Below are 26052 nucleotides of genomic sequence, written 5' to 3'. Positions count from 1 at the left end.
CCCGTCTCTCTTGCTCTCATCCAATTAGCTCAGTGTATTAAGCGGTTTATCGTCTCATAACCGCCCTTTCAGCTCCAACAAGGGAGACACTTTGCAATAGGACCAGCTCTCCTTTTGACACCCTCTCTGGTGCTTGTATGTTCCACCGCGCTATGAATAATAGGGACAGAATGGAGGACTAATTCCCTCATCAAAGCCTACCTTGTCCATCGCTGGTCAAAACGACAAGCAATAAAGCTTAACACGACAATACAAAGAGACTTGTTCGACCTTATTAGCTTAGCTGGGTCGAATTAATGCAGAGACTCCATTTGACTGGGTTTACTCCAAACTAGGAGGACAAAATGGGGCCCCCACATTAAAAACCTGCACCACACAGCCTGGTGCTGGGAGAAGCAGGCCTGTTCAGATCTACAGTATGAGCAAAAACAGGCTAAGCAACTGGGGACTGGTACTGGCAAGAAGTACTGAAGCTGATGTGATTTAATAAATATGTAAAGTTATAGGCAACAGGCTATAAATGCACCAAGACTCTCTTTCTCACACACACAGCATGCTCTATCCATTGCATAGTGAATCATGGTTTAAGTGTTCAGCCCACTTAAGGTTGCCTTTGCAAGTCACAGTGGTTTAAAGTGATTTGTGAGGCGTGTAGTGTTTATGGAAATGCACACTGCAAGATGGAGTAAAAATCCCCCCCCCCCCATCTGTATTTATTAACACAAAAGAGAAGGATTCTTGGAAAAATGGTGAAACACTCCATATACTGTAGTTATAGACTGAACTTCAACCAGAGCTGAGAAAATACATATTCAGGAAAATGGTAATCTCCCATTAGAAATGAACAGGAGCTGTGTATCCACTGAAATCATGTAAAAAACCCAGCGAAATCCCATCTGTATATTTAAATATGGTTTCAAATGTTTTATGCAGCTGAGGGGCGCTTGATTTAACTAGGCTGACACTCCAACAGCATCAAAAAGGGGGACATCACTTAGAAAATAAAAAAGATGGGTGCTTGATTTAAGTTTTTAAATATATTGTAGATATTTTCTTTTTTGTTTAAAGATTTTCATAGCATTTCTGCTGCATTATATAATGTGCAGTGGTAGTAGGAAAGATGGATGAGGGGATGACAACTACTGTATATCCATCTATCTTTCTCCATCCATCCATTTCTCTATTTGTATTTATCCATCTCTCCATCTACCACTCCCAATCCTCCACTCCATCGCAAATAATATCACATAGGCTTAACATCTTATCCATTTCGCTTTTTATTGAGGTTTCAGTATCAAAAGGTTCTCATCAATATCAAAATACCCAATCTGAAATATTCTAGTTATTACAAAAAAAAAAAAAAAAATCATTACCTAAACCCTCCTGAGCAATACAAGTCGGATACATAGAAAATTACACGCATTAAAACACAATCTGCACAGAGTAAAAAAAAAAGAAGTGAAAGGGATGAAATGACATCACTTAAACAGAGGCAGTGGAGGAAAAGGAGATCAGCTGTTCGATACGGAGACAAAAGAGCGAGGCGACGGCGCTTGTGGCCTCCCTCACCCCATCACTGCCACCACCTTCCTTACTCCTCTCCCTTTCATCCTCACTTCTGACACATGCATGCACGCACACACACACACACACACACACACTCTTTCAGTGTCTCTCTCTCTCACTCACACACACTCACTGGGGATGAATGGGGGTAATCAGAACAAGTGTCCGATCGCTGCAGGCATCCAGTGGTCTTAGTGGCCGGGGTCCCTATCATTGGCTAATTACTGGGCTTTGGAGTATACTGGCTGCTCTGAGGACAAGTCATTTTTACACACACACACACACACACACACACACACAGGCAATAACTACCCTCCCCACTCACCCCTATACCACCACACATACACAATGGACAGTCATTTAGGTCTGATTGCTTCCCCCCTTTACCATACAGAGTCGGGGTGACAGGGTCAAGTCATGAGTGAGTGACAGTCTATGAGTCTGTCAGTATGTGTGCGTGTGTGTGTGTGTGTGTGTGTGCACACGCAGTGTCTATTTGAAGGACTTTGAGAAGGGGGAAGATGTGATGGGGTCTTTAGCCATATCTTAACAGCTCCTTAATAGTCCCATTAGATACACGAGAGCTGATATGGGGGTTAGGAGGTCATAGCGAGTGCCTGTAATCGCTCCCATACAAGGATTACCGCCTGTATACGCACAAATACGATTCATTTAAAGCAACGCTGCGATGTTCATACAACAACAAAAACAATCAAGAGAAAAAAACAGCTGTGGTTTAACATGAGAAACATATACAGACACGTTTCTGACACCCTTCCATGCGTTATCAGTTGAGTTGTGTTTGTACAGAGAATGAAGTCCACCAGAATCCGGTCCCGTTTATATCACCAAAACGGAAGAGGCGGGTCTTCGGTGCCTCGGCGCACGTCCTGGCTGGACGCTCCAGCTGTCAGTCAGATGTCGGAGCCGTCTGGGTGTCAGTGAGCGGCGTGAAGAGGAAGGTGAAGGGCCGTTGTGTCTTGTATGTGTGTGTGTGTGTGTGTGTGTGTGTTTACTTGAGGGAGGTGAAGGCCTGGAAGAGTTTGGCCAGGTTAACCTCCGAGTAGCCGCTGGAGATCAGGGCCTTGTCTGGCACCTCCTTCAGCCTCTTGTACACCTCCCTTTCTGCTTTCCACAGCTTAGCACGATCTGGGGAGAGAGCAGCACAAAATGGGAGTTATCATTGTCAGCCTCCAACTGGAAGATCATTCAATTCCTCAACTGCGCCAAAGTCAATACTGCAGCCTATTGCGGTTCAGAGCTTGGTATTACAGTGTGCATTTCAAAGTTGTGAACAATTCACTCCTGGATGACTCTCACCCCCCTCCATCCCTATACTTAAGATCTCCCAAGTCCTACGATGAGAGGAGAAGAGAGCAAGGCGGCTTTGTCTTTTTAGTAAAACACTTTGAGGAGCGTTTCACCCTTAACTGGAGAGCTAACAGATCCACGCGTTGTCAGTAATGCTATCACTTTGAGGGTTGGGAGGGGGATCACGGAATTGGACCAAGGGGTCGATGGCAACACACACACACACACGGACACACACAGGACCATGAGATCGATAGTAAAGCCCAATGAGAGCATGAAGTCAATACCATGTCTCTGTTATCCCCTCAGGTGGGCCGTAATAAGGCCAGAGAGAACACTGTGAGCTACTATCCTGAGCAGGGTTGTCACCCAACCAAAACCTTACAATATCATATCAAGCACCAAGTATTACATTAGATCAAGTATCATGACACCAAGCCATATCACGATATCACAGCAAAGAGTAGAGCAAACTGCTTGATAATTAATAGTTTGTTGACTGGAGCAGTCCTCGATGAAGCAGCCAAATGGAAATAAGCGAGCTAACCAAGTCTCGACTAGTCTGAACTAGTCATCATAGCCTTTAAAATACAGACGTTGGTACTTATGTTTGGTCCATGTATTTTGATGCTCATGATACTTCAATATCTCTGGTACCACCAGTATCTTCAGGGCTTCGCAATGAGATTCTACAACAGTATTGAGTATTGTGCAATGCAACCCTTACCATTGACAAGCACTGAGTGTGTCTGACATAATATTGATAACAATAAAAACAACACCATCGCCAACATTGTTGGGGAAAGTTACTTTTACAAATAATTAGTTATTTACTTTGTCACGTACCTTCAAAAGTAACTAGTTACTTTACAAAGTACATCTGCATTACACACTTCAAAATCATGCTGTAGCAATATAATTTTTGATCACGGTTTTAAGAGTACTGTTCTGTTTTTAAAATAGTAAGCCAGTCTGATTTCTAAGCATACTTAGACTTTTTTTTTGTCTGCATGAGATACTGCAGGATTTTCACTTTTTTCTACTTTAAAAAAAAAAACTGCACTTATAAAAATGAAACAATATGAAAGAAAAATAAAGGTAACAACATTCTGAGTTTTAAAAGTAATTAATAACAGATTATAAGAATTGGAAAAACTAATGTGTTAAGTTACTAGTTCCGACAAAAAAGTAAAAAAGTAAGAGAACTACTCTAGTAATGTGTTACCCCCCCCAACACTGACCACCAATAATAATAAGAGTAATGACAACAACAAGCATCATCATCCTTAATAGGGCAATTTTCAAAACAATTACAAAATGCCATTAGGAAACAAACGAAAACCTGCATTTAAAACAGGTGACTTTGTTTGCGTGTCTGTGTGTGTTATCTATCCAGATCCTATATACACATATATATAAATATATATATCTACACCAATTCCTCCATCTGGCCGGCTGTCAGGTCCATGCCATCTCCACAGCCCTATCTCCTGTCCTGTCCTTCCTGCCCACTACATTAGTGGCTGCTGGATAAATACTAGCCCACTGACTGCCCAAGGGAACAAAGGTTAGATACACAGAGATCAACAGTAAGGCAGGGGCGCATGCACACACACACACACACACACACTAAGAAGAGATACACAGGGACGATTGATGGTAGTTAAACACTTAAAAAGCATGCATGCTCACACACACACACACAGTCATGGTAACTAAAAAACATCCATGCGACAAATAATCATCACACACTTACACACACACACAGTCCCACACAAATAGGCTGGTGTGGTTGACTTAAACGTCAGCAGCAACTATTACCAGATAATCCTCATCTCAGCAAGGACAGGGATGGAGGGAGAAAGGGGGAGGGAGAAAGAGAGAGAGACAGCGAGAGAGAGAGAGATAGAGATAGAAAGAGAGAGAGAGAAAGGGGCAAACTAGTCTATTTATCTGAGGAATAGAAGGGGGTGATGATGCATGATCAAGCGAAAGCAATCATGTCATCATTTCTGAAAGGTAGGAGAAAATAATTCCCCCCCCACTTCTCTCCTCCCTTTCTCACTCCTTTCTCTTTTCCACCTCAATCACTGTGTGGCGAACAGATAAAAGAATGATTTAAGAGTCACAGAGAGGAAAAGAAAGAGAGAGAGACCTCGCTGCAAGTCGGAGCACAGTAGGGAGTGCAGTTCAAATAAATAGCCTCCCTTAAAGAGAGAGTGCGGGGCGGAAGGAGAAAGGGAAGAGAGAAGACGGGGTTGCTGGGAAGGCCAATACGCAAAAAAGGGAAAAAGGAGAGGAGTGAGTGAAAAAAAGAAGAAAGCAAGAACAGCCAACTGGGATGGGGAAGACGGAAGATGACGAGAAAAGCAGACAAGAGGAATAGAAGGCATACATACATAGACAGCAAATCTACTCTCTCTCCCATGTAGCTTTACATTCAGAAAACTTGGCCTATCTAATTGCACTGGACAGAAAATTGTGCCTGATGTGGCTTGTCTGATGTAAACCCAGACACCATCTCTCTCTCTCTCTCTCTCACACACACACATTCACATGGACTCGCACTCAAATGGACACATACACATACACACCGACTACTGGCACAGTGAGTGTATCAGGGGTTATCTTTGCTCTAACTAGGTGTTGTCACACACTCACGCACACTCTGGCGGTGCCGGGCGCGAGTAGATCGGGGCTCTGCACGCTCTAACTAGGTGTAAATACAATAACAAGCCTGTAATTAAGTGAGCATGATGAAGTTAATGGAGATCGGCCATTCTGTCGGCCGCCTCCATGAATATTCTATTAGGCTGGTGGCGACGGGCAGCTGGAATAGCAGTTAATTTAATCACCACTCGGAGCACAGGGAAACTTCTTTGTGTGAGTGTAATTGCACAGAATGAATAATTGATTTGACAATCGCACCCGCGGATTTTGCCACCCCGCTTTGTACCGCTGGAGAAAGGGAGGGGAGAGGGAAGATGAGGAGAGAGAGAGGGAGGCAAGAAAATGGAGGGAGGGGGTAGAGAGAGAGAGAGAGAGAGAAAAAGGGAGGCAGGGATGGAGAGGAGGAAAGGAGGAGGGCAGAAAGAAGATGGAGAGAGAGAGATAGAGAGAGTGAGAGGAAGAGGAGTGGGAGGGTAGAGGAGCACAAAATGCAGAGCGCTGGAGAGGTGGCGGGGAAGCTGTCGGTAAATGGATCATTAGAAAAGCGCAGCTCAAGGACAATTTATATTTTATCAATGCGGCAAAATTACATTATTGCTCACACACGCAATCATACTGCCCACACTCAAGATTGAGACCTGGAGGAGGGGGGGGGGGGGTGTCAGAAGGATGGTAGTGGAGGGAAGAGAAAGGCAACAGATAGATTGAGGAGGAGGGGGGGGGGGGGGGGGGGGGGGGGTGAAAAGAGAGAGAGGGGAGGAGAGAGGGAGAAAAGAAAACTGACATGAAATGATTTGAAAGTCATTGATACGGGATGTTTCCAGCTAAGGAAGGGACAGTATGTTTTGTCAGTGTGTGTGCGTGTGTGCGTGGAACAGGGGTGTGTGTGTGTATAATCTATTAGAGATCTCCTGCAGCGGGCGAAATTACCTCCATGTTTTACTCAGTCGCAGCAATCAGGCACAAAAATGCAACGTACATGTAGATAAGACGAAGGCACACACGCATGCGCACACACACACACACACACACACACACACACACAGAAAGCAGAGATGCACTGTAGGACTGCAGTGTGCACATCCAGTCTGATCAGATTTCAGTCAACGTCGACTCAGAGCCCTTTTATGTTGAGCTATTTTACTTTAATACGTGCAAGTGTTCAGTACACGTGTAAACACATATTCAGACTATTCAAAACGGCTAGGCAAACCACACACACTCTGATTTAATCAAAATTACATTGCAGTATAGATGCTGTGGTTTACTAAAAACACAAACAAGGTGTGAAAGGAATATTTCATATTTCACATTTCAACTTTTAAAACGCACATACCCTCATGATTTTATGAAAAGTCAAATGCCAACATTGGCTGCCTTGGATACCTGTAGTCACACACAGCATGCCACTCAGTTATATTTGGAAAACCTAGTCTAGACTAAAAAAAGATTCTGTGTCCATTATCATATAGACAATTTTACCTGATTACATTCATCAACACCAAAGCTCAAAAACACTGATCTCTGGTGCACATTGGTGTTTGACTGATCATGATGTCACATTGTGATATGCATGCTAAAAAGTTTAAATGTTCTACCAAAGCAAAGTACCTTTTAAACAAAGCTCTCCTCCACCAGCAGAAAGTCTAACAGAGTGTTGTAGTGGTAGTAGTGAAAGCTGACAACTGCTATACACTATACAGCTTATAAAGCTGTATAGTGCACATTGTCTTTCTCACAGTCACATCACTATACAGCTTATAAAGCTGTATAGTGATGTGACTGTGAGAAAGACAATGTGAGAATATAAACTTGACATAATCTACACACAACTGCAAAAACATAAATGCGTATCGGCATATACACACTCTCCCACATAGAGAGACACTATGCACAGATACACACACACAAAGTAGTAGAGTGTATAGGATTGTATGCTCTCCTCCCTGTAATCTGAGCAGTGTGGCCCCTGGGTGTGTAATGTAGTAATATGGGGTATTACTGCCCCAGGACCGAGGGATAACACCTTAAACCTATACTTTACAGCAGCATGTGTGTGTGCATATACATGCATCCTCCTCCATTTGAGAAAAGCAGAGGTATGTACTGCATTTACGTGTGTGTGTGTCTGTGTTGGACATTAATCGTCTGGTGGAGAGACTGGTTTGTCAGTGTTGAAAAGAGCCAGTAGTTGGGTTTTAGGGTTGTGTATCAGAGTCAGACAGGACTGCTCAGTCATATGAACACATATATATTCAAACACCCATCCACACATGTGCGCGCATACACACACACACACACACACACGCACACACACAGACCCATACATGCTTCCATACTTATTCGGATTTTCCAGAAATCAGACCTTGACATCTGGGAAAAAACTTTCACAATAGCCTCCTAGTGGTATATACAAGTAGGACGTGCGTTTTTCTCTGCCACTTGGTGTCACGAATTGCGAAAGTGTGTTAACACAAGCGGCAAATACTGCACTGCATCGATGTTGGCAGTCCAAGGTAATAATCAAAATTACCAGTTTTATTCATAGAAATACAATCAGCTATTTATAAAAAGTGAGTAATGTCTGCTTCAGTGCAGTTATGGTTGATTTTAAATTTATAAACATGAAATATTTTGGATGTGGGCGTTCTAACGAGTTAAACACTTGACCGCTTCCAAGTTGTAGCAATGAGATGTCATCCTGTTCTGTTGCTTATTCCAATATGACCTGAACGCGGCATTAGATACAGTGATGTAGTTGGTATTCTATTTACATTGGCTTACTGACAATTTATACTTTAAACTGGGTTCAGGTAGGTTTAGCCACCACTACAATCCTGCACAGGTGTACAGTTTCACTTTTTTTGTGGCCCCACAGTGAACCTGTAGAGAACCTGTAGACTTGTTGTGAATTTTAACTCTGTAGATTGTTGGGCGGGGCTGAACAAAGCCAGTAGTGGAACAGTATTGGGTGTAACAGACAAGACACAGCCACATCCTCTGTCTCTCACACAGATTTTGGGGACGATGCGGTGACACCGGTGGACTTCGTGTTTAGAAAACCAAACCACTGACAGGAACATGGACGATTTGATCGCCGGGGCTGACAGCTCAGAGAAAAGAGGATCGTACTCGCTTCTCCAGGGCTGACAGAGCCAGTAACAAGTAAACATGGTGGTGTCCGGTGACGGTGGAGTGGTTAAGTGGCTCCGGGACCAAATGTGCCCCTGTGGGGCCTATGATCGAATCCCTCCAGAACCTTCTCTCCTGCGTCTCTCCTACTCTGTGAAAGTAGTCAATACCACATGGTACACTGGACCAATGCACAAGTAGACACTCACTACACTTCCCTCTACAGTTGCAATCATACAGAATGCCATGTAGCGCAAATGCACATTGCTATTGAATCTAAACATGTAAAGTGATATAATAATGATTGATTTGTCTTACACATTTTCAAATGTCCATATATTGCACTGTATGTAAGGTGCTGTACCACGTGTCAGGGAATTGACTGTAACAATGTCTTCAACACCTATTGGTGACATTATTGTAGTTGGCAATTACAGTGCTTCTGATTCTGAAATACTAAGGTGAGAGCACGGCCTAATGTTTTTTTTAAGAATAGTGAATCTGATGTGGCCTAGCACTTCGTCTGGACTGATTCCTGGAGACATAAACTGATCTGGTAGCAGCAGACTGTCAACTGACTGCTACAAGTCGCTAAACTTACTGCACAACCACGTACCATGTAGTGTATGCTTAACCCTCACTCGCTTTGTGGCCGTCGCTGTGCTTCTACATAGATGACATGTATACGGTGCGCTCTATATGTACGGTAACCTGTGAGCAAAATTGTCAAATTCCAAAAGTGTTGTATTATATTGTGAGTTACAAATTCCGACTGAAACCCAAGAACACAATGCCAAGAAGCAGACCAAAAAAAATTGCAACAAACGGGAACAGAAAGAAAGGAGGCAAGTCAAGAATTGATTGGCGATGATTTCCCACATCTAGGAAAAGATAGAAATAAAAGAAAGCAAAAATCGAGGCTATAATCATGTTAGCACTCCTTCCCTTCCCCCCCTCCTCTCCACTGGCCCAATCCCTCTATTTCAGCTCCCTCCATCTTCTGAGTGGTCATCTGTTGATTACACGTTATATTTACCTCTGCTGTCTCGCTCTTTCGCTCCCTCACTCCGGTCCTGGCTGGCACACACACTCGCACAATTCAGGCATACATACATAAATAACGTACATACATAAATATTTAATCAAATAAATAAATCACTCGGTCCAGCGGCCCTTTCTAATCAAGTGACATCAATCAGGGAGGACTATGGGGAAAGAGGCCTTGTGGCTGACGCCTACTGAGCGCGCCCAGAGCGCTGGAGTAGCGTCTATTTGGGTCCAAGGGGGGAAATATACGCTCCATGTCCCATTATAGGAGAAGGGCTATCCTTTCGTCAGCGCGCCCATTACTCCCCCTATCATTTCCCCAAATCTAAAACCTGTTTTCAATCAACACAGCCAAACGAGTGCCTGTCCAAGAGGGGGAGAGAGAGAGAGAGAGAGAGAAAGGAGAGAGAGAGAGAAAGAGAGAAAGAGGTAGAGATGGACAGTGAGGGTAGGGGTAGAGGGAGAGAGATGGAGGGCTCTTTCCTTCTTTCTTCCAGTGATTGGAGCGTTTTGCATTCTGTATGTGTGTGTGATTGAATCCGTCTCCTAAATTAGGGCTGTCGACTCGAGGAGCTGAATGTCCTTAACCCCCCCCCATATCCAATGCCCATAGTCCGCTCGCTGTCTGCTTGTGAGCGTGTGTGTGTGTGTGTGTGTGTGTGTGTGTGTGTGCGCCATCAATGGTGAATATTGTAAGTGCAGCCTGTGTAAAAGGTTTAAGTTGAGCCATTGATTGCTAATGCTATGGTGTATGTGTATTTGTGAAGTAGTATTGTTAGGACAGCAAAATGTCAACTTCAATTTCTAGCAACTTGATTTCAGTTCCAAAGGCGGTAGTGTGGAATAATGACAAAAACAATAAAAAAATGAGAGAAAAGGAATGATTTCACAACTAATATTATACAGAACTTAGAATTAATTAACTAATTTTATGAATCTATATATTTTTGAAGGGTGGGCACAAGAAATACCAATAGAAAGTGGTACAATCCTATAGCAGTACTGCAATGCTGTGCAGAGTGTGTGTGTGCATGTGTCCTTACTTCTGTCTTCATTCTGTAGTACTTTGGCAACTGCATGGTCCCAGTCAAAGATGAACCTGTAGAAGCAGAGCTGGTTGTACAGGGCCTTCTCAGAGTACTGTGGAGAGAACACACACACACACACACAATTAGAGCAACACTACTTGTACAACACAAACCACTGCAGCATTGCACCATCACACACACAACCATGCCAAAGCCAAACAAAACCAAAACCTGACACTCTCAGATGAATACTGCATTGTGGCAAAAGCTTTGTTGGCTCATGGTGTATAGCGGTCTTGAGGTAGGCAATGTCTAACTTTTGTTTAGAAAATCCACCTCAAAACGCATCCAGCTAATAGAAGAGCTAACCCCTCTCCACTTTCTTCTCCCCCTCCTACCTGCTTTCTCTCGTCATCTTTTCCCTCTACTTTCCCTTTCTCCTCTCCCTACTTTTCCTGTCTTGCTTCCTTCCTTCTCTCTTCTCCCTTTCCTCTCTTCCTACTAATGTCTCTTTAAATGCCTGTTTGCATTACAAAGTTATTAATTTGTGCCATTTTATGATCTAATGACTGTGTATGAGTGTCAGCCAAATGTGTAAAAATCCAAGTTGTTAACATTATGACAGGGTAAGAAAATGTACAAAACAGATGAATCGATTTAGTTTACCAGTTTGAAAAACAGGTAGTTTGGATGAGACTCAACCAATGTGTACCCCGCTAGTGTGTCTACTCTGCACCTCCCTAAAACAATCTCCCTTCCTCTCCGTGACATAGTAAAGCCAGAAAACAAATTTGCTTGCTTTGTTAATCTCCATTGCAATTAACTGGAGCCGCCCGACAGCCTGCCAGAGGGAGAGAGAGAGAAAGAGAGACTGAGAGGATGAGCGAGACAGAGTGGTGGGAGGGAGAGAGAGAGAGAGAGAAGGAAAAAAAGAGAGAGAAAGGGGAAAGATACAGAAAGAAATGAGAGGGAGAGAGAGAAACAGAGACAGAAAGAAAGAGAGAGAAAGAAAAGAGGGGATCGGGCCTGAAATACCCTCCCTCATAATAGTTTGTTGTGATAAGCCATTGTGAGAGAGGCATGCGAACAGCCGAGGCTGTCAATTTGATTAGCCATTATACTGCATGTTTAATTGCAGTTATTGGCTCGTCATTTCCCTGCTACGCTGGAGAGGGCACGCTACGCCCCGACCCCACACTGCCATCAGGTGTGTGCAGAGTGCTTTATTATTACCACCAGGAAGAAGCCCCTGACAATTCCTCTGTGTGTGCGAGTATCTGTGTGTGTGTGTGCGCCCATTATACCTGCCAATCGGCAATGTGCGTAATTGTAATTTCAGTTTAACTGCTGTCACATAATCAAGTGGCAAGAGTATCTAATGCAACTAAATGCAGACTATACATAGGTACACTGTGTGTGTGTGTGTGTGTTTGTGTGTGTACACGTGTGTTTAATGGCTTTCTATGGCTGCCCACATGGCACGCACAGCTGTTGACCGTTGATGCACCGCCTGGTCAACAACCAAACCATGCACATCCCATAATGGAGCCTCGGTTACGGTTGCCAAGGTTGAACTAGCTCGGTCGGCACAAACAGCACACACCACTTCTTCCTCTCGAAAATAAAACGTACACAGGCACACACACTCGCGCACACATTCAAACAATATAATGCTGATTGTGGGCGGGCCAGTTACTGAATGCGGATTGACTGACAGGTGTCAGAAAGGCGTGGCTAAAATGTTACAGGGTCGTTATTGAATTTAGAGCCCCTCAACCCTCCCTCACACTCCCTCACACATACACACACACACACCTACCTCGTCATTCGGCTCAGCGCTTTGTTCCTGCACTGACACCATTTCAATTTGCTCCACAAATCTGCAGCATTTTCAGCCTGACTGCCTAAGGAGCAAACCAGCTGTGAAATTGCCTCTCTCCCGGGAGCGTAGGACCCCCCAGCCCCCACCTCGAACCCCTTGCTCCTTTGCCTCCCTCTTCCCCGACTGACTCCCACCTCCCCGACACCCCAACGCATGCACAAACACACACACACAAACACAGTTAAGCCTCACGGCAACGGGAGACGCGCGCGCATGGGAAAGAAAAAGAGAGCGAGAGAATGGTGACAGAGGATGAATGGAAGAAATGAAGAAAAAATAAGGAAAGGAAAAGAAAAGGATAAGTCATACAAATGGGTCCAGATCACAGAGCAACAGTCTAAAATGGCCCGCCACAGCTCAATAGAAGGAGCACTCAGATTTCCTCAGTCTTAAAAACACCTGACTCTATCCTTTAGGACACACACACACATCCACATCTCCGACCTCTGAAGAACTTGGTGCACTATATTGTCGCTCAAGTATACACTAAAGCAGTTAATGAAAAGGTAGAGTCAGACAATATGTATGGAAGGACCGACAACAGTAAGGACCAAAGAAAACAAAAACACACCAGGCTGATAATGGATGTGCTGCTGAAAAAACTACAACTATGCAATTCCCTATCTTGGATATGGCTTAAATGGGCAGTGGATGAAAATATCACAGCACCAATAACACAAACAAGGCCTCGGCGCTATACACTTTCCCCTGTGAACCTACTCTTCTGCAGCTCTGCCGCAAACACGCGTTGTAAATACTGAACCTACAATATCCAACCCACACATAACTGCAGCTGCAGCAAGAGAGAGGGAGTGAGATGGGGAGAGAGAGAGAGAGAGAGAGAGAGAGAGAGAGAGAGAGAGAGAGAGAGAGAGAGAGAGATGGAGAGAAACAAACATACATTTCTCCTCAGCTGTGAGACCACAAGGCTTTAAAACTCTTGAGCTTTTTAGATGCGATGAGCGTTATTGCCGGTTGTGGTAGTCACGCCGATCGGCTTCACAAGACACCATAATGAGTCAATATATGTAAATCTTTACTAGGCAAACACGGCGGGAAACAAAGGCATTTAACTGGTGCTCTCGCCCGCAAGCCTCCAACGATTCAGCACCGGTAATTTCTTCCCATTGAAAGGCATAATTGCCTGCTATTTGAAGATATTCATGCTCAATTTTTGAAATTAATTTCAATTGGGGGGAAATGTAGAAATGTCAGCTCCAGTGAAAGGGATTTGATTTCAATTATCCTCGCTCAAAGGACTGTGATTTCCAAATACACTTAAGCAAAATTATGACAAGAATTTTTGTTCGGCGAAATTCAGTGTTTAAAGAGCGATTAGGCGATAATGGGGCGGCTTTGAGCCGGCAGTGAATGCAGCCGTCTCCCTCTGAAAGGCACTCAATTATCTCTGATTGCTCCCGCTATAATGTATCAAATAGAGATACCTGCTATTGCCGTAATTTGTGTGAAAATTAACATGCTGCAATTTCCACTAGAGGGAAAAAGGGAGCTCTAATGGGCGCCTGAGCGTACATCAATAAAACGAGGGGAGAAAAAGAGAGAGAGAGAGGGAGGGTAAGAGGAGGAGAGAGAGCAAGCCAGGGAGAAAAGAGAATGAGTGTAAGAGCTAAGGAGGGACGGGGAGAGAAAGAGAAAGAAAAGAAAGGAGCAGGGAAAGAAAGCATTGAATAAAGGGAAAGAAAAGGAAAAAGTCAGGACAGAGATTTGAGAAGGGGTGAAAAAAAAAATAGCTTATTTGAGATAAGCACTGGAAAGGGAAAGGAGAGCGTGAGAGAGAGGGAGAGATGAAGAGCGTGAGAGAGAGGAAGAGAAAGAAATTTAATTTACTGAAAATATTACAAATTGCACCTGTGCATAACTCCCCCAAATTACCAACCAATCAAGGCAGAGTGCCTATTACTCTCCCATTACATGGAGATCAGATCACGCTCTGAATCTGTGTCCAGAGAGAGAGAGAGAGGGAAGAGACAGAGAGAGAGAGAGAGAGAGAGAGAGAGAGAGAGAGAGAGAGAGAGAGAGAGAGAGAGACGGAAGGAGGGAGGGAGGGAGGAGAAAAGAGGAGAGGCAACACCCACAGCGATGGTAAATGTAGCATGATGCAAGAGAGAAAAGGGAATGGAGAGTCACAAACAAGAAGCTCCTTTAACAGAGGCTCCGCCGGGAACAAACGTTGTTTGGCAGAAAGAAATATTCAGAACATTTTCAGTGCAGCCTAGGAGTTACTCAACATTTGAAACACAAAGAGGAAACCTTGATTGTCTTTATGGGCTGATGCCGATATTAGGCAGATAAATCTAGGCAGATATCGGCAGATGATATGTGCGAGTGTGTGTGTGAAGGGAATGCAAGCAAAGTGATCCAATATTCAAAGACTTTGGCTCAAACACAGCCAGGAATGGCCGCTTCGAGTACTCTTCACTGTCAGCGATGTGATATGTATGCTGCTCTGTTATTAATCCTCTTGCTACTAGCTTGCTTCAGACAACACTGCTACTGTTGTTAGCTAAAAAGTTAATGCTAGTTTAATATGGTCAAGGACACTTCAGCAGGGTAGATATTTGTTGCCATGGGGGCTTGAACCTGGCTCTTTCTTCACACTTTAACGCAGGACTAACAAAGCCAACATCATCTTCACTGTACTTTAATTGAAGCAAAAGTTTCCCCAGCCCCTCAAGTTAGCGCCCTCTACTCTCCTTTGTGACCCTCTTTACCCTTGGCGGCTACTGCAGTCATGATATCAACCACCCCAGTCACCTAGAGGTAGGATACAAGGGGCAAGACCTTTCCCATTTTGCCAGACCTCCATGTCTATTAGCCCGTTTTCACTGAACGGGAACCTTCTGTGGTGAGAACCGACCAGGACATACAGTAGGTGGCTCCAGGGATGGGCTCCCCGTTTCAGTTTCCACTGCACTTCTGTGAAGAATCCGCAAAGGTCTGGAAGTGATGCAAAAAAAGCTGCGGTAACGCTGGGGACATCACTAGCAAAGTGACGCTGTAAACAACAAACAACACCGCAAAAAAAGGAGGAGACTGAAGCTATCATCTTGTTTTTAGTATTTTTTATTTATTTGTATACTCTAACTTTATGCTGTGCTTGCCTGTCTGCTGTTTTTTGCATAGCCCCTTCAATGAAAACCTCCATGATAATAATAAAGATTCCAGTACTGACAGTGCAGCCAGGACCTGGACAAGCCGGCCAAGGACAGTCAGGAAGCCCTGCTAGCTCCACCCAAAAGTTCCTGGTACTCGCGAAGGTGCCTGCTCCTGAGGTGGAACGAAATTTAGCTCCAAGAACTATATCCTGAACTTTTCTGCTGGTGGAGAATGGAAACACCTACAGAACCTGTGAACACGGTTTGATGGCACGGCGCGGCACGGTACGATACTGGAAAATGGCTACCTGTCTCTCCAAGCACTACACTCCATTTTCATACACTTTCTTCACTGCAGTTTGATTCACAAGATGGTACAATTAATAAAATGATTTAGTACATTGGCATTTAATAAAAGGATGATTTTCCAAGGAAAGATTTTGACATGCATCCATTTGCTAAAGCTAAGTTGGTTTTATGAAAAATAAAAAGGCTAAAAATCCCTTCATTTATACCTGATCTGAGGAACTTATCCAGGATCATTTACATGACTTCTGAAAATTCAATTTATAGACTTGCTTTTGACTAATGTTTCTGATTTTGCCAACTTTTAGCCTTGTATTGTTTTTTGTTATTTTTTTCAAGCATTTTTCTTTTGAATACTATTTCCCATTTTATTTCCTCTAAATATATTTGACTATTTTTTGTATTTTATGCCTTTTTGGAAAGCACTTTGTAAGATCTGCTGATAAATAAGTGATATATATATTATTATTATTATCATAGTAGTAGTAGTAGTAGTTGTAGTGGTAGTAGTAGTCGTAGTAGTATCATCATAATCATCAACTTCTGGCTTCAATACATACACATAAAGGGAAAAATAGAAGAGATGGTAGAGGAGTTAGGCTAGAGGAAGAGGTGAACGGGCACAGAGTGTTAAATGTTTTATTCAGCCAGCAGTTTAAAGTGCCAGGGCCCTCAGGCACAGCAATGGACGCCTAAGTGGCTACGGTGACAGCAGAAATTGGCCTTCTGGTTTACAACCTGTCGCCACAGAGCCAGACACAGCAAAGCAGTGAGGGGGGCAGGAGCAGAGCATGTAAGAGAAAGAAGTGAGGGAGAGTTAAGGAAAGGGTTGAGATATGAATGGTGAGAATGGGACGAGGAAAAAAAAAAAAAAGATTGAACCGTCACAGTCAAATTGAAAGGAGGAGCGTTTCTTTTAAATCCAGTGGTCAAGCTAACAAAGTGTTCATAAGGCTTCTGTCAGCGCTAGACAGACAGATGCTTTTAATGGCTAAACTACCACCCAGCTCTTAGTGCCTTCCAAACACATGAAGTATGCATGTGTAGAGGCGCGTGCATGCATGTACACACACATACACACAGAAGGAGATGGAAGTCAAAAAAGAGAGGATCATTTTTATCAGTGACAGTGTGTGTATGTGGTGAAATGTGATATTAATCAGCAGAGATGTACATATAGAGAGAAGGGACTTCAGCTCCATAGCACCATCACCTGGACAAAACACACAGTATGCAATAATGTGCGAGGGTGTGTGCATGCATCTTACCTTCAGTCTGGTGTGTGTGTATATGTGTGTGTGACCTCCCAATTTGGGGTGTCTATGATAAAACGTGTGTGTTTGCGTTACCTCCATTCTGGTATGTGTGTACGTTTCTTTTCCTCCATTGGGTAACACATATCTACATGTGTGTGAGTGCTACCTCCATTCTGGTGTTTCTGAGTGTTTCCTTACCTAAATTCTGGTATACCATATGTGTGTGTGTGTGTGTGTATATCTGTGTGTGTGCGTGAGTGTGTTACCTCTGGTCTGAGTGTTGCCCTGGTGCAGGCGGGGCAGATGGGTCCGTGGCGGGAGAAGGCAATCGGCAAACGTCTGGTCCTGTTCTGGCAGGCCTGGTCCTCACACACCAACCAGCCCTATGAGAGAGAAACATAAGCTAATTTTCAATCCAACTGTACCTTTTGAGCACACTTTAGAACAGGTTTCCCACTGTGATGTAAAATTCCACGACTTTTCCTTGACTTTCCAGAAAGGTTCTAAAGTTGTGAACAGTCTGGTTTCCACTACAGTTACAATTATCCTGTAAGGTGACCCATTTCTAAAATTTCAGATATCCCATGACTCCCAGAGAATTTATCAATTTATCCCTGACTTTCCATACACCTTTGGTGGTAACCTTGGTGGAAACGTAATTAAAAAATACGATGTGAATAACGTGTGTTTCCATCAGCTGGACTGAAGCAAATAAATAAGCTTTCTGAATGTACAAACGGAGCTATGTCAGAAAACACATCCACAGGAGTCTTTATGCTATGTAATTATTTATTTTTAAATGTTTCCATCGCTATTCATTTTGTCGATATGAGTCGTTTTTCTTTAAATTTACAAAAAACTAAAAGTCTGTGTAAAGTCTGTTTGTGATATTGAGGAAATTCTACTGAAAATTGCTGTTTCCATTTAGCTGCTCTAATTCGACACAACAGACATAAAAATACTTGGCGAGAGAGAGAGAGACACAGAGAGGTGGGTGGGGAGGGACAAGAGAAAGCTAAAAAGGGAGAGAAATAGAAAGAAAGATCAAGAGGCAAGAATGAAAAAGGACGAGGGAAAAAAAATGAAAGAGAAAGGCCAAGAAAGAGTGAGAATCAAATGAGCAGAGGTCTACATCTGACTTCACATGCCACCCTGAAAGAACACCATCCCGTCTCTCTTCCTCTCTACATTTGAATGTGTCTTCAACAGCTGTGTGCTGGGGTCCTACTCTTTGAGCACTTGTCAGACAGGCAGAGCAGTGGACAGCCAAAACGGCAGTAGTTAGGACCCCCCGGGGTGAGTTAGTGGCCTTGGGCAGGTGCTGTGGTTTAACCCTCTCTCTCAATCTCCCCTATCCTTCCACGCACCCCTCCCTCCGCTTTTTTCTGCCCTGTCATTACTAAGGGGGGGTTTACAGGGGAGGGGGTTAATGCCCAACTAATGACAGAGCCTAAGACTCGCCACCATCGACCCCTTTGCATCCCTTCCTTCCATTCATCCTTCGCACTAAATCCCTACGACATCACTGCACCTGCCTCTCTATCCACACACAAGTTTGTGTCTTCTCTCACACACACAGGCATGCTAACACACACACACACACTGAAGACGTCCTCCTTATCGGTTTTGAATAACAGCAAATGAAGATAGTGGAGATTACTTTTTTTCTCCTTATAGAGCCGACTACACAACACAAAAACACTGCAGATCTCACACAAAGCTGTACGCTCAATGTAGTCTACACATGTGCACATGCACAGACACACACACACACAAACACACACACACAGCCCAGCCAATCTCCTCTAAATGAAAACCAAACACACACACTCACATGTCCCAAATCAATTAGAAAGTCCCAGAGTTCACAGCTTTACCCACAAGTCCCAGCGCCAGGACTAATTATCTAAACAACGCTGCCGCTCTGGTACAAAGAGCTAGGCATCATGGGAAATGAGACCGCATCACCGCTCTGATAAAAACATATATGTCGGACAATGGTTCACAGAGGTGGGAGATAAGGAGTGTGTGTGTGTGTTTCATTGGGAGGCTATTATATGATTGTTTGATCTAAATCTTTTTTTTGTGTGTTTCTTATGACACAAGCCTTAGCATACACTGCTGTTCCCATGGGTTTCACAAGGGTAACACAGACACACACACACACACACAGACAATACAATCAAACTTGAGCAAATATATTAATTGTTTCCCATACACATTTTCCATCATACACACATAAAAATGTATTAATACGACATACACACACACCAAGGACTCAAGTGCCTAAGTCACATACACAGATGAGGAGGTTGAAAGAGGAAGAAAACTACCCATCATGCCCTTCTGCTCTGCTACTGGCGTCCAGTGACCCAGAATCCATGCACACAAACCACAAAAACACACACACAAAAGTTGGTTTTAAGTGAGGCAGGCCTGCCAGAGCCGCAGTGAAACTGAGAAAGAAGGAGGACTAAAAACAGGGAGCGTGTGAGGAGAGAGGGAGGAAAAAAAAAACATCTAATTGAGGCATTTAGCCGGAGCGAGAGGGGGGGGGGGGGTGTACAGTCGGACGTGAGAGAATAAAGGCTCATAATTGCATAATTATAGCAGTGGATACCTGACACACTGAATGCAGACGTCAAATGAGTTCCACATAATTTAACCAAACAGAGGCAAGACCAGGCCACGACAGGGCCCACCACGAAATATACTCGCTCTCTCTCCTTCCTCTCTTTTGTCTGCCCATTTTTTTTAACACTCTCACCCCTTCCAAACCACACCACCCCCTCAACCTTCCCCCCTCCCTCCTCTCAGATTCTTCCAGTGTCGGCTCTGATACATCAACAGCTTGGCTCTTATTCCTGTACTTTTCTATTACTGAAGTTGCATGGATATTCTCGGGAAACGGCGACGTTTTGGACTTATTCTATGGTCTGGGCGCTGTTGATTTGGCCTTGCACTCCTTATTACTGTGAGGGCTTGTCATATTGGTGACAGATGACACACACTGTCTTGTCCTCTGTCTTAACCTCCTTCCCTCCATCCATCCATCCCTCTTTCCCTCCCTTTCTGTCCTTGCCTGTCATCTTTTTGTAAGGGTCAGGTACTGCTGATGTTAACACAGTGGAGAAGCCTCTCTGACATGACTCCTATACCAGTGGAATCCACCTGTCATGCGCACACACACACACACACACACACACACACACACACACACACACACACACACACACACACACACACACACAGGTGGAATGAGGACAAGCATCACAGAGGAGCTCTTACTGGTTTTGTGCTTCGGCAATCAACACTTCCAGCTCTAAAGTGAATAGACCTGAAATCGGTCTACTTTACACACACAAATACACACACACACACACACACACACACACACAAAGTGAATAGGGCTCAAACCGGTCCACTTTGTACATCCTCCGCTTAATCAAAGCTTCTCTATTCAACAATTTGACCTTTTGTTCAAAATAGGATTATCACCTTCTCTGGTCTTCATTCACCCTTTCTTTCTCTCCCTCCCTCCCTTTCTTCCCCTGCCCCTCAGCCGGTTTCCAGGGGCGACCCGCATGACGAGGGTAATTGCAATAATTTGTTAAACGCCATGGCAACGGTGGTTAGACGGGAGGGGTAAAAAAAATAAATAAATAAGAATGGGGTGGTTCAGGAAACAAGCGAATCTCTCATTTTGCCAAAGACGGCAGGACCAGAGGAGGAAAAGACCATAACACGGAGAGAGAGAAGGAGAGGGGGAGAGAAGGAGAGAGGGAAAGAAAGAGAGACAGGAGGAATGGGGAGTGAACAAGTGTTTGCCCAATCTCAGGGTGCTGGTTTATTGATAATGGTGGGGGGGCAGGAGGTAATTTCACTAATGATTAATGTCTCTGTAGTCCTGGCTAAGGAGGCTAACACACATGCACGCATATTCGCGCTCACACACACACACACACACACACACACACACACACACAGAGGTACAGAGCTTTCACTCTATCTGGCCAGACAAACAGCTCTATTTGAACTCTCCCTCGGCCTGAAAGGAATCCTTAATTACACAATATTACCCCTCTTCATTGCCCCACTGTGTGTGTGCTGTGTCCACTGCTGTTCAGCCTCCAGTGGTGTTTGTGTGCATGTGTGTGTGCGTATGTGTGTAGCTGTGTGAGGTGTAAGTATTCAGTGGTAGCAGCTGTTTCACACATCGTGACAAAGGGGTTGAGGGGGACTCGCTCCCCACACATTCACTGCACTAATTGATTTCTGTTCAGCACTGTGGGAGAGTAACCCCCACCTACACACACACTCTCTTGGCTAGCTTTTGAGATAGACAGTGCATTCCACTCACTCAAGACCAAGGTGTTACAAGCCACCAGTGAGAGAGAGACACATACACACAGACACAGAGAGAGAGAGAGAGAGAGAGAGAGAGAGAGAGAGAGAGAGAGAGAGAGAGAGAGAGAGAGAGAGAGAGAGAGAGAGAGAGAGAGAGAGAGAGAGAGAGAGAGAGAGAGAGAGAGAGAGAGAGAGAGAGAGAGAGAGAGAGAGAGAGATCCCTCTACAAAGGCGACATTGGAATCCCGTTTAATTCACTCTCAGGCTGTTTGTCTGAATATAGTGGCAACTTGTCCCACACACTGTTCTACTTCACATCCTCTGTTTCTACACTGTCCAAAACTAAGCAATCAGTCCTTTCCCAGCTAATGGATATCCATCTGCACTAGACATTGTACTAAAATAAATCGAACAATAATAATAATGCATGGGCATTACCTTGACAGAAACGCTGTCTTTAATGTTCAATATGTTCTGTTTTATCGTATATTTTATCTATATTCTGTTTTTGATGCTGCTGCAATGACCCAATTTCCCCAAAGGTATCATGTAAGTTTCATCCTGACATCTAAAAAACTGGCAAAAGAGCATGTTAACCTTGGTATTCAATGTAGGAATGCACATTTTCAAGTATTTTCATAGATCATGCTCCTAAAATTCTTCCTTGTGCTCTTTTCATTTTGCAAGCATATGTGCTCTTTGGTTGAAAATGTCAGTGTAGTGCCCTGCTGAGGTTTCCCTCATCTCTCGTCAAACATCCTTTTTAATGGTTTCTCTTACCATTACTGCAACTGTTACATCCCCCATTGTGTTAAATAGTCAAACTCTTTTGTAGACAGAGTTTTGATACATTTTTGGAGATCACTTTCCACAACTTTTCTATGACTATTCCATGACATATAACCCAGTTTTTATGACCATTTAAGCTGATGTTTTTTCAGCTGACAGTGGCTGGTGCCCTGGCTTAAGCAAGTACATCAGCACCAAGGGCCCTGCCCCTGTGCTAACTACTCTGGTTAGCCAGCTGTACTTGGATACAATATTTGAGCCAAAACAGCTTGAGTACGGTGATTGGCTGCCACTTCAAAACGGCTCAGGCACCGTACGACAAGTGGAGAAAATGGCGGCTACTGGCAGTACACCAATATGTTATGGATGTGGCTATAGCACCAGTCTTGGAGGAGCTCCAAGATGTTAGTGTTTTAAAAGAGAAGCAAACGACAGCCTTGAAAGCTTTTCTATGGGGACAGGATGTGTTTGCTCGCCTCCCAACGAGGTTTGGGAAAAGCCTCATATACCAGCTAGGTCATCGTAAAGAGCAAGTAGTGTTTTGACATGTGATTGTGCCCCAGGTGGGGGCAGGGCGGAGCTTTAGAAGGACAAGGGTCACATTAGTTGAATTGAGAGCTTGGATCACCATTGATCATAAATTCTATGATAACAAAGTCACCTCATTATCGTGGACTTGCCCACATAGATCAGTGGACCCTCTCCAGGCTCTTTGCCACACAGTGTCAGCCAGATTAAGTGGTCAGTGAACCAACAATAAAAGAACATTCTGCTTATTTTCGATTTTATTATTATCATGTTCCTTTATTTGTCTGAGGACTGTTACACAATTTCCATCTATAATATAATTAATGTCTGTGTATATTTTGTTCAATTAAGCCCTCCTGAAAAATTGGTATCGGTGCACCTTTAACTGCAAGTTCAACTAAACTGTACACCTTGATGGACAGAGATAAAGAAATAAAATGCGAGACAGAAGAAGAGGAAGAGAGCGACAGAAACAGACTTGTCAGCTGGCCGGCTGTGCTGTGCTAGTCCAACAAGCTGCAGCATTAGACACTGAATGAAAACTAAATTAAGTCCATTTGTGGCCCTGCAGGTGGGCAAGAGGTGAAGGTACCAGTGTGTGTGTGTGTGTGTGTGTGTGTGTGTGTGTGTGTGTGTGTGTGTGTGTGTGTGTGTGTGTGTGTGTGTGTGTGGAAAGCAGAGTTTTAGGCATTCAGTGGAAAAAATAGGAAGAATCAAATCAAGAAACAGCCTGAGTAGCATTAACCAGAGACTTGGCCTCCATAATACCTCTTATTTGCACGGCCGCAAAAGCACACAAACACATAGACATACACATTATACTCACACTGTAGTATTTTTTGATGTGTCGGCGGATGTCGAGTAGCAGTTTGTTGCTGATGTTGACAACGTGGTCGATAGGGCGCCCCCCACAGGGGATGTGACAGCATCGTAGCAGACTGGGCTCCAACGTTAATGCCTGAAAACAGAACAAGCATAAACTCAGAGAAAACCAATAAATCAATCCATACACTAACCTAAGACACATACAAAAACCATGTTCAATTGGAACCATTATCAAGACAAAATTGTTCAATCTCATTCAAAATTCTAGTAAATAAATAAAACAGGCAGCAATATTGCTTTACAAAACCAAACTGTGCAACTGAAAAATTACTTTTCAATTACTAGTTTATCTCCCACACCGACAAACATATTGGTGCAGAAGTGAATTGTGTATCATTTAATAGCAATTATGGTTATGTTTTTGTTGAAATTACATCTAAACCACAGTCATGACCTTTGACCTTCAAAACACAAAAATGAGTAACTGTTTGGATTTGTAGGGCGAGGTAGCCTGAAGGTTAGACCAGAGGAAATGTGACTGGACGGTCACCAATTCAAATCCACATTCCAGCTTGTAAAATCTGGATGGTGGAAGTGAATAAGTACCACATAAACACACAGTGTGACTCGGGCAAGACCAAAGACATTTCTGTGTGATTGGTCCCATGTTTAGCCAAACTAATGTGGTGATGGGTAAATCCTATCAGACCACTGTACATGAATACCAGGAGTTCCACAGGGTATCATGATAGAGTCACTGCTGTTGTTGACACTGGCTGTTGGGGGGAAAAGCATACTCAGGAATAACAACAGAGCCCCCCCAGAGTGGATGAGGCCCTGTGCATAAGTATATGGGCATTCATCACAAATGAACTGCATTTTTAACCCTGTAATCAGAAAAGCAGTGAAATAACGCTGGAACAGCCACAAAGCACATGTCAGGCAGGGAACGTGAAAGCGCTGAAAACACCCCTGGATACAGTACTTTTTAACATCATTGTGGCCAAGAGAAAACAGGTCAGCATGACCTCAATACCCCTGAATTGTCCACTTGACAGCTAGGTGTATAGTTAATGCAATGAAAAAAAAGTAGCTACATAACAATTACGCTAAATATAACTGCTTTAAACACTCTCTCTCTTAAACCTGAACTCCATTTAGTTGTCGCATTGACAGCAGCAGAAAAGGTTTCTGCAGGGAAGTCAATGCCACACTGCCACAGAATATGAGACCCCCCCTTTCCACACAGTGTTTTTTTGTTTGCCTACATTGTTCCTTTTTGTTCAAAAAGTGCCTGATTTTCTTCCAGTCAAGTCAGTTGACTCATTTGTCTCCCCCAATATGCACCTACACGCACAAAGTAAGCACGCAGTCTTACTTTGAGAGTCAGAATTAACCCTCCCAGTTTCTATCTCTCCTCCTCTTCATGTTTCTTCCCCCAGTCGGGTCTGGATGAAAGCAGCCTCCCTCTCCTCTCTCCGTGCCCGTCTCTCATCCACCCTCCCTCCCCGATTCCTTCCTACTCTTTTATCTTCTAGTTTCATTCCAAACTTCATTTTGATAACAGTACTCTCCCTCCCACACAACCTCTCTCTCAGGGTTTTCTCTATTAAACTTCCACTTGGTGTAAATGTTATTTAATTTCTGACCAATTATATGAAAATATGAAATGCCCAATGTATCTATCTTGTTTGTGTGAGGCTTAAGGACAAGTTACAATACTTAATCTTGGATTAAAAGTTTACAATTGGCTCCAATAACCTTATGCTTGTTCCCAAGTCAACCAATCAACTTTACCACCTCAACTCTGCACTTTAAATAGCTTTTTGAAAAACAAACAATAAACACAATTTTTCTCATCATTTTTCTCAACTGTCAAATTCTGCCGGCGTGTGTACGTGTAGCTTTCACATGTCTATTTAATTGCCCAATGTGGGATGACTAAAGTTATACCGAATTGGAAGTCAGGGAAATCCCTGCTGCTTTCTCCAGATTTTTTTCCACTTAATCTTTCCATCCTCCTCTCTTGCTACCCCCATCAAACAACTTTCCTCCTCTGTCTGTCCTCCATCATCAATCGTTCCCTCCTCCCACCTTCTCTGGCTCTGTGTCAGTGGTAGAGTCAAGGCCCGTCTGTCCTCCCCTCTCACTGAGCTGTTAGACCATGTTCACCACCCTAATTAACTTACCGTCTTATCAGTTTCAGTGTGTGTGTGTGCGCGCCTCAACACGGCATACCAGCCACTAAC

The 26052-nt window shown here is 43.7% G+C and overlaps 1 protein-coding gene across 2 annotated transcripts in view; it reads right to left on the bottom strand.

Annotated features, from left to right (window-relative positions):
- Positions 1-1273: 1273 nt before the first annotated feature.
- The window catches only part of pola1 (polymerase (DNA directed), alpha 1), a 57252-nt gene continuing 32473 nt past the window's right edge, over positions 1274-26052 (bottom strand). For both annotated transcript variants that reach the window (XM_078291405.1, XM_078291406.1), the window contains exons 34-37: positions 23805-23936; positions 17581-17697; positions 10770-10866; positions 1274-2715 (exon numbers count right to left, since the gene is read on the bottom strand). In XM_078291405.1, coding sequence (XP_078147531.1) covers positions 2579-2715; positions 10770-10866; positions 17581-17697; positions 23805-23936 — 483 coding nt within the window. In that variant the 3' untranslated portion in view covers positions 1274-2578. The remainder of the gene's footprint in view (positions 2716-10769; positions 10867-17580; positions 17698-23804; positions 23937-26052) is intronic.

The sequence above is a fragment of the Centroberyx gerrardi genome, chromosome 22, assembly GCF_048128805.1.
Source record: "Centroberyx gerrardi isolate f3 chromosome 22, fCenGer3.hap1.cur.20231027, whole genome shotgun sequence".
Classification (NCBI taxonomy): Eukaryota; Metazoa; Chordata; class Actinopteri; order Beryciformes; family Berycidae; genus Centroberyx; species Centroberyx gerrardi.
Note: the sequence above shows the minus strand (reverse complement) of the source record. Positions and strands in the feature narration are given on the sequence as shown.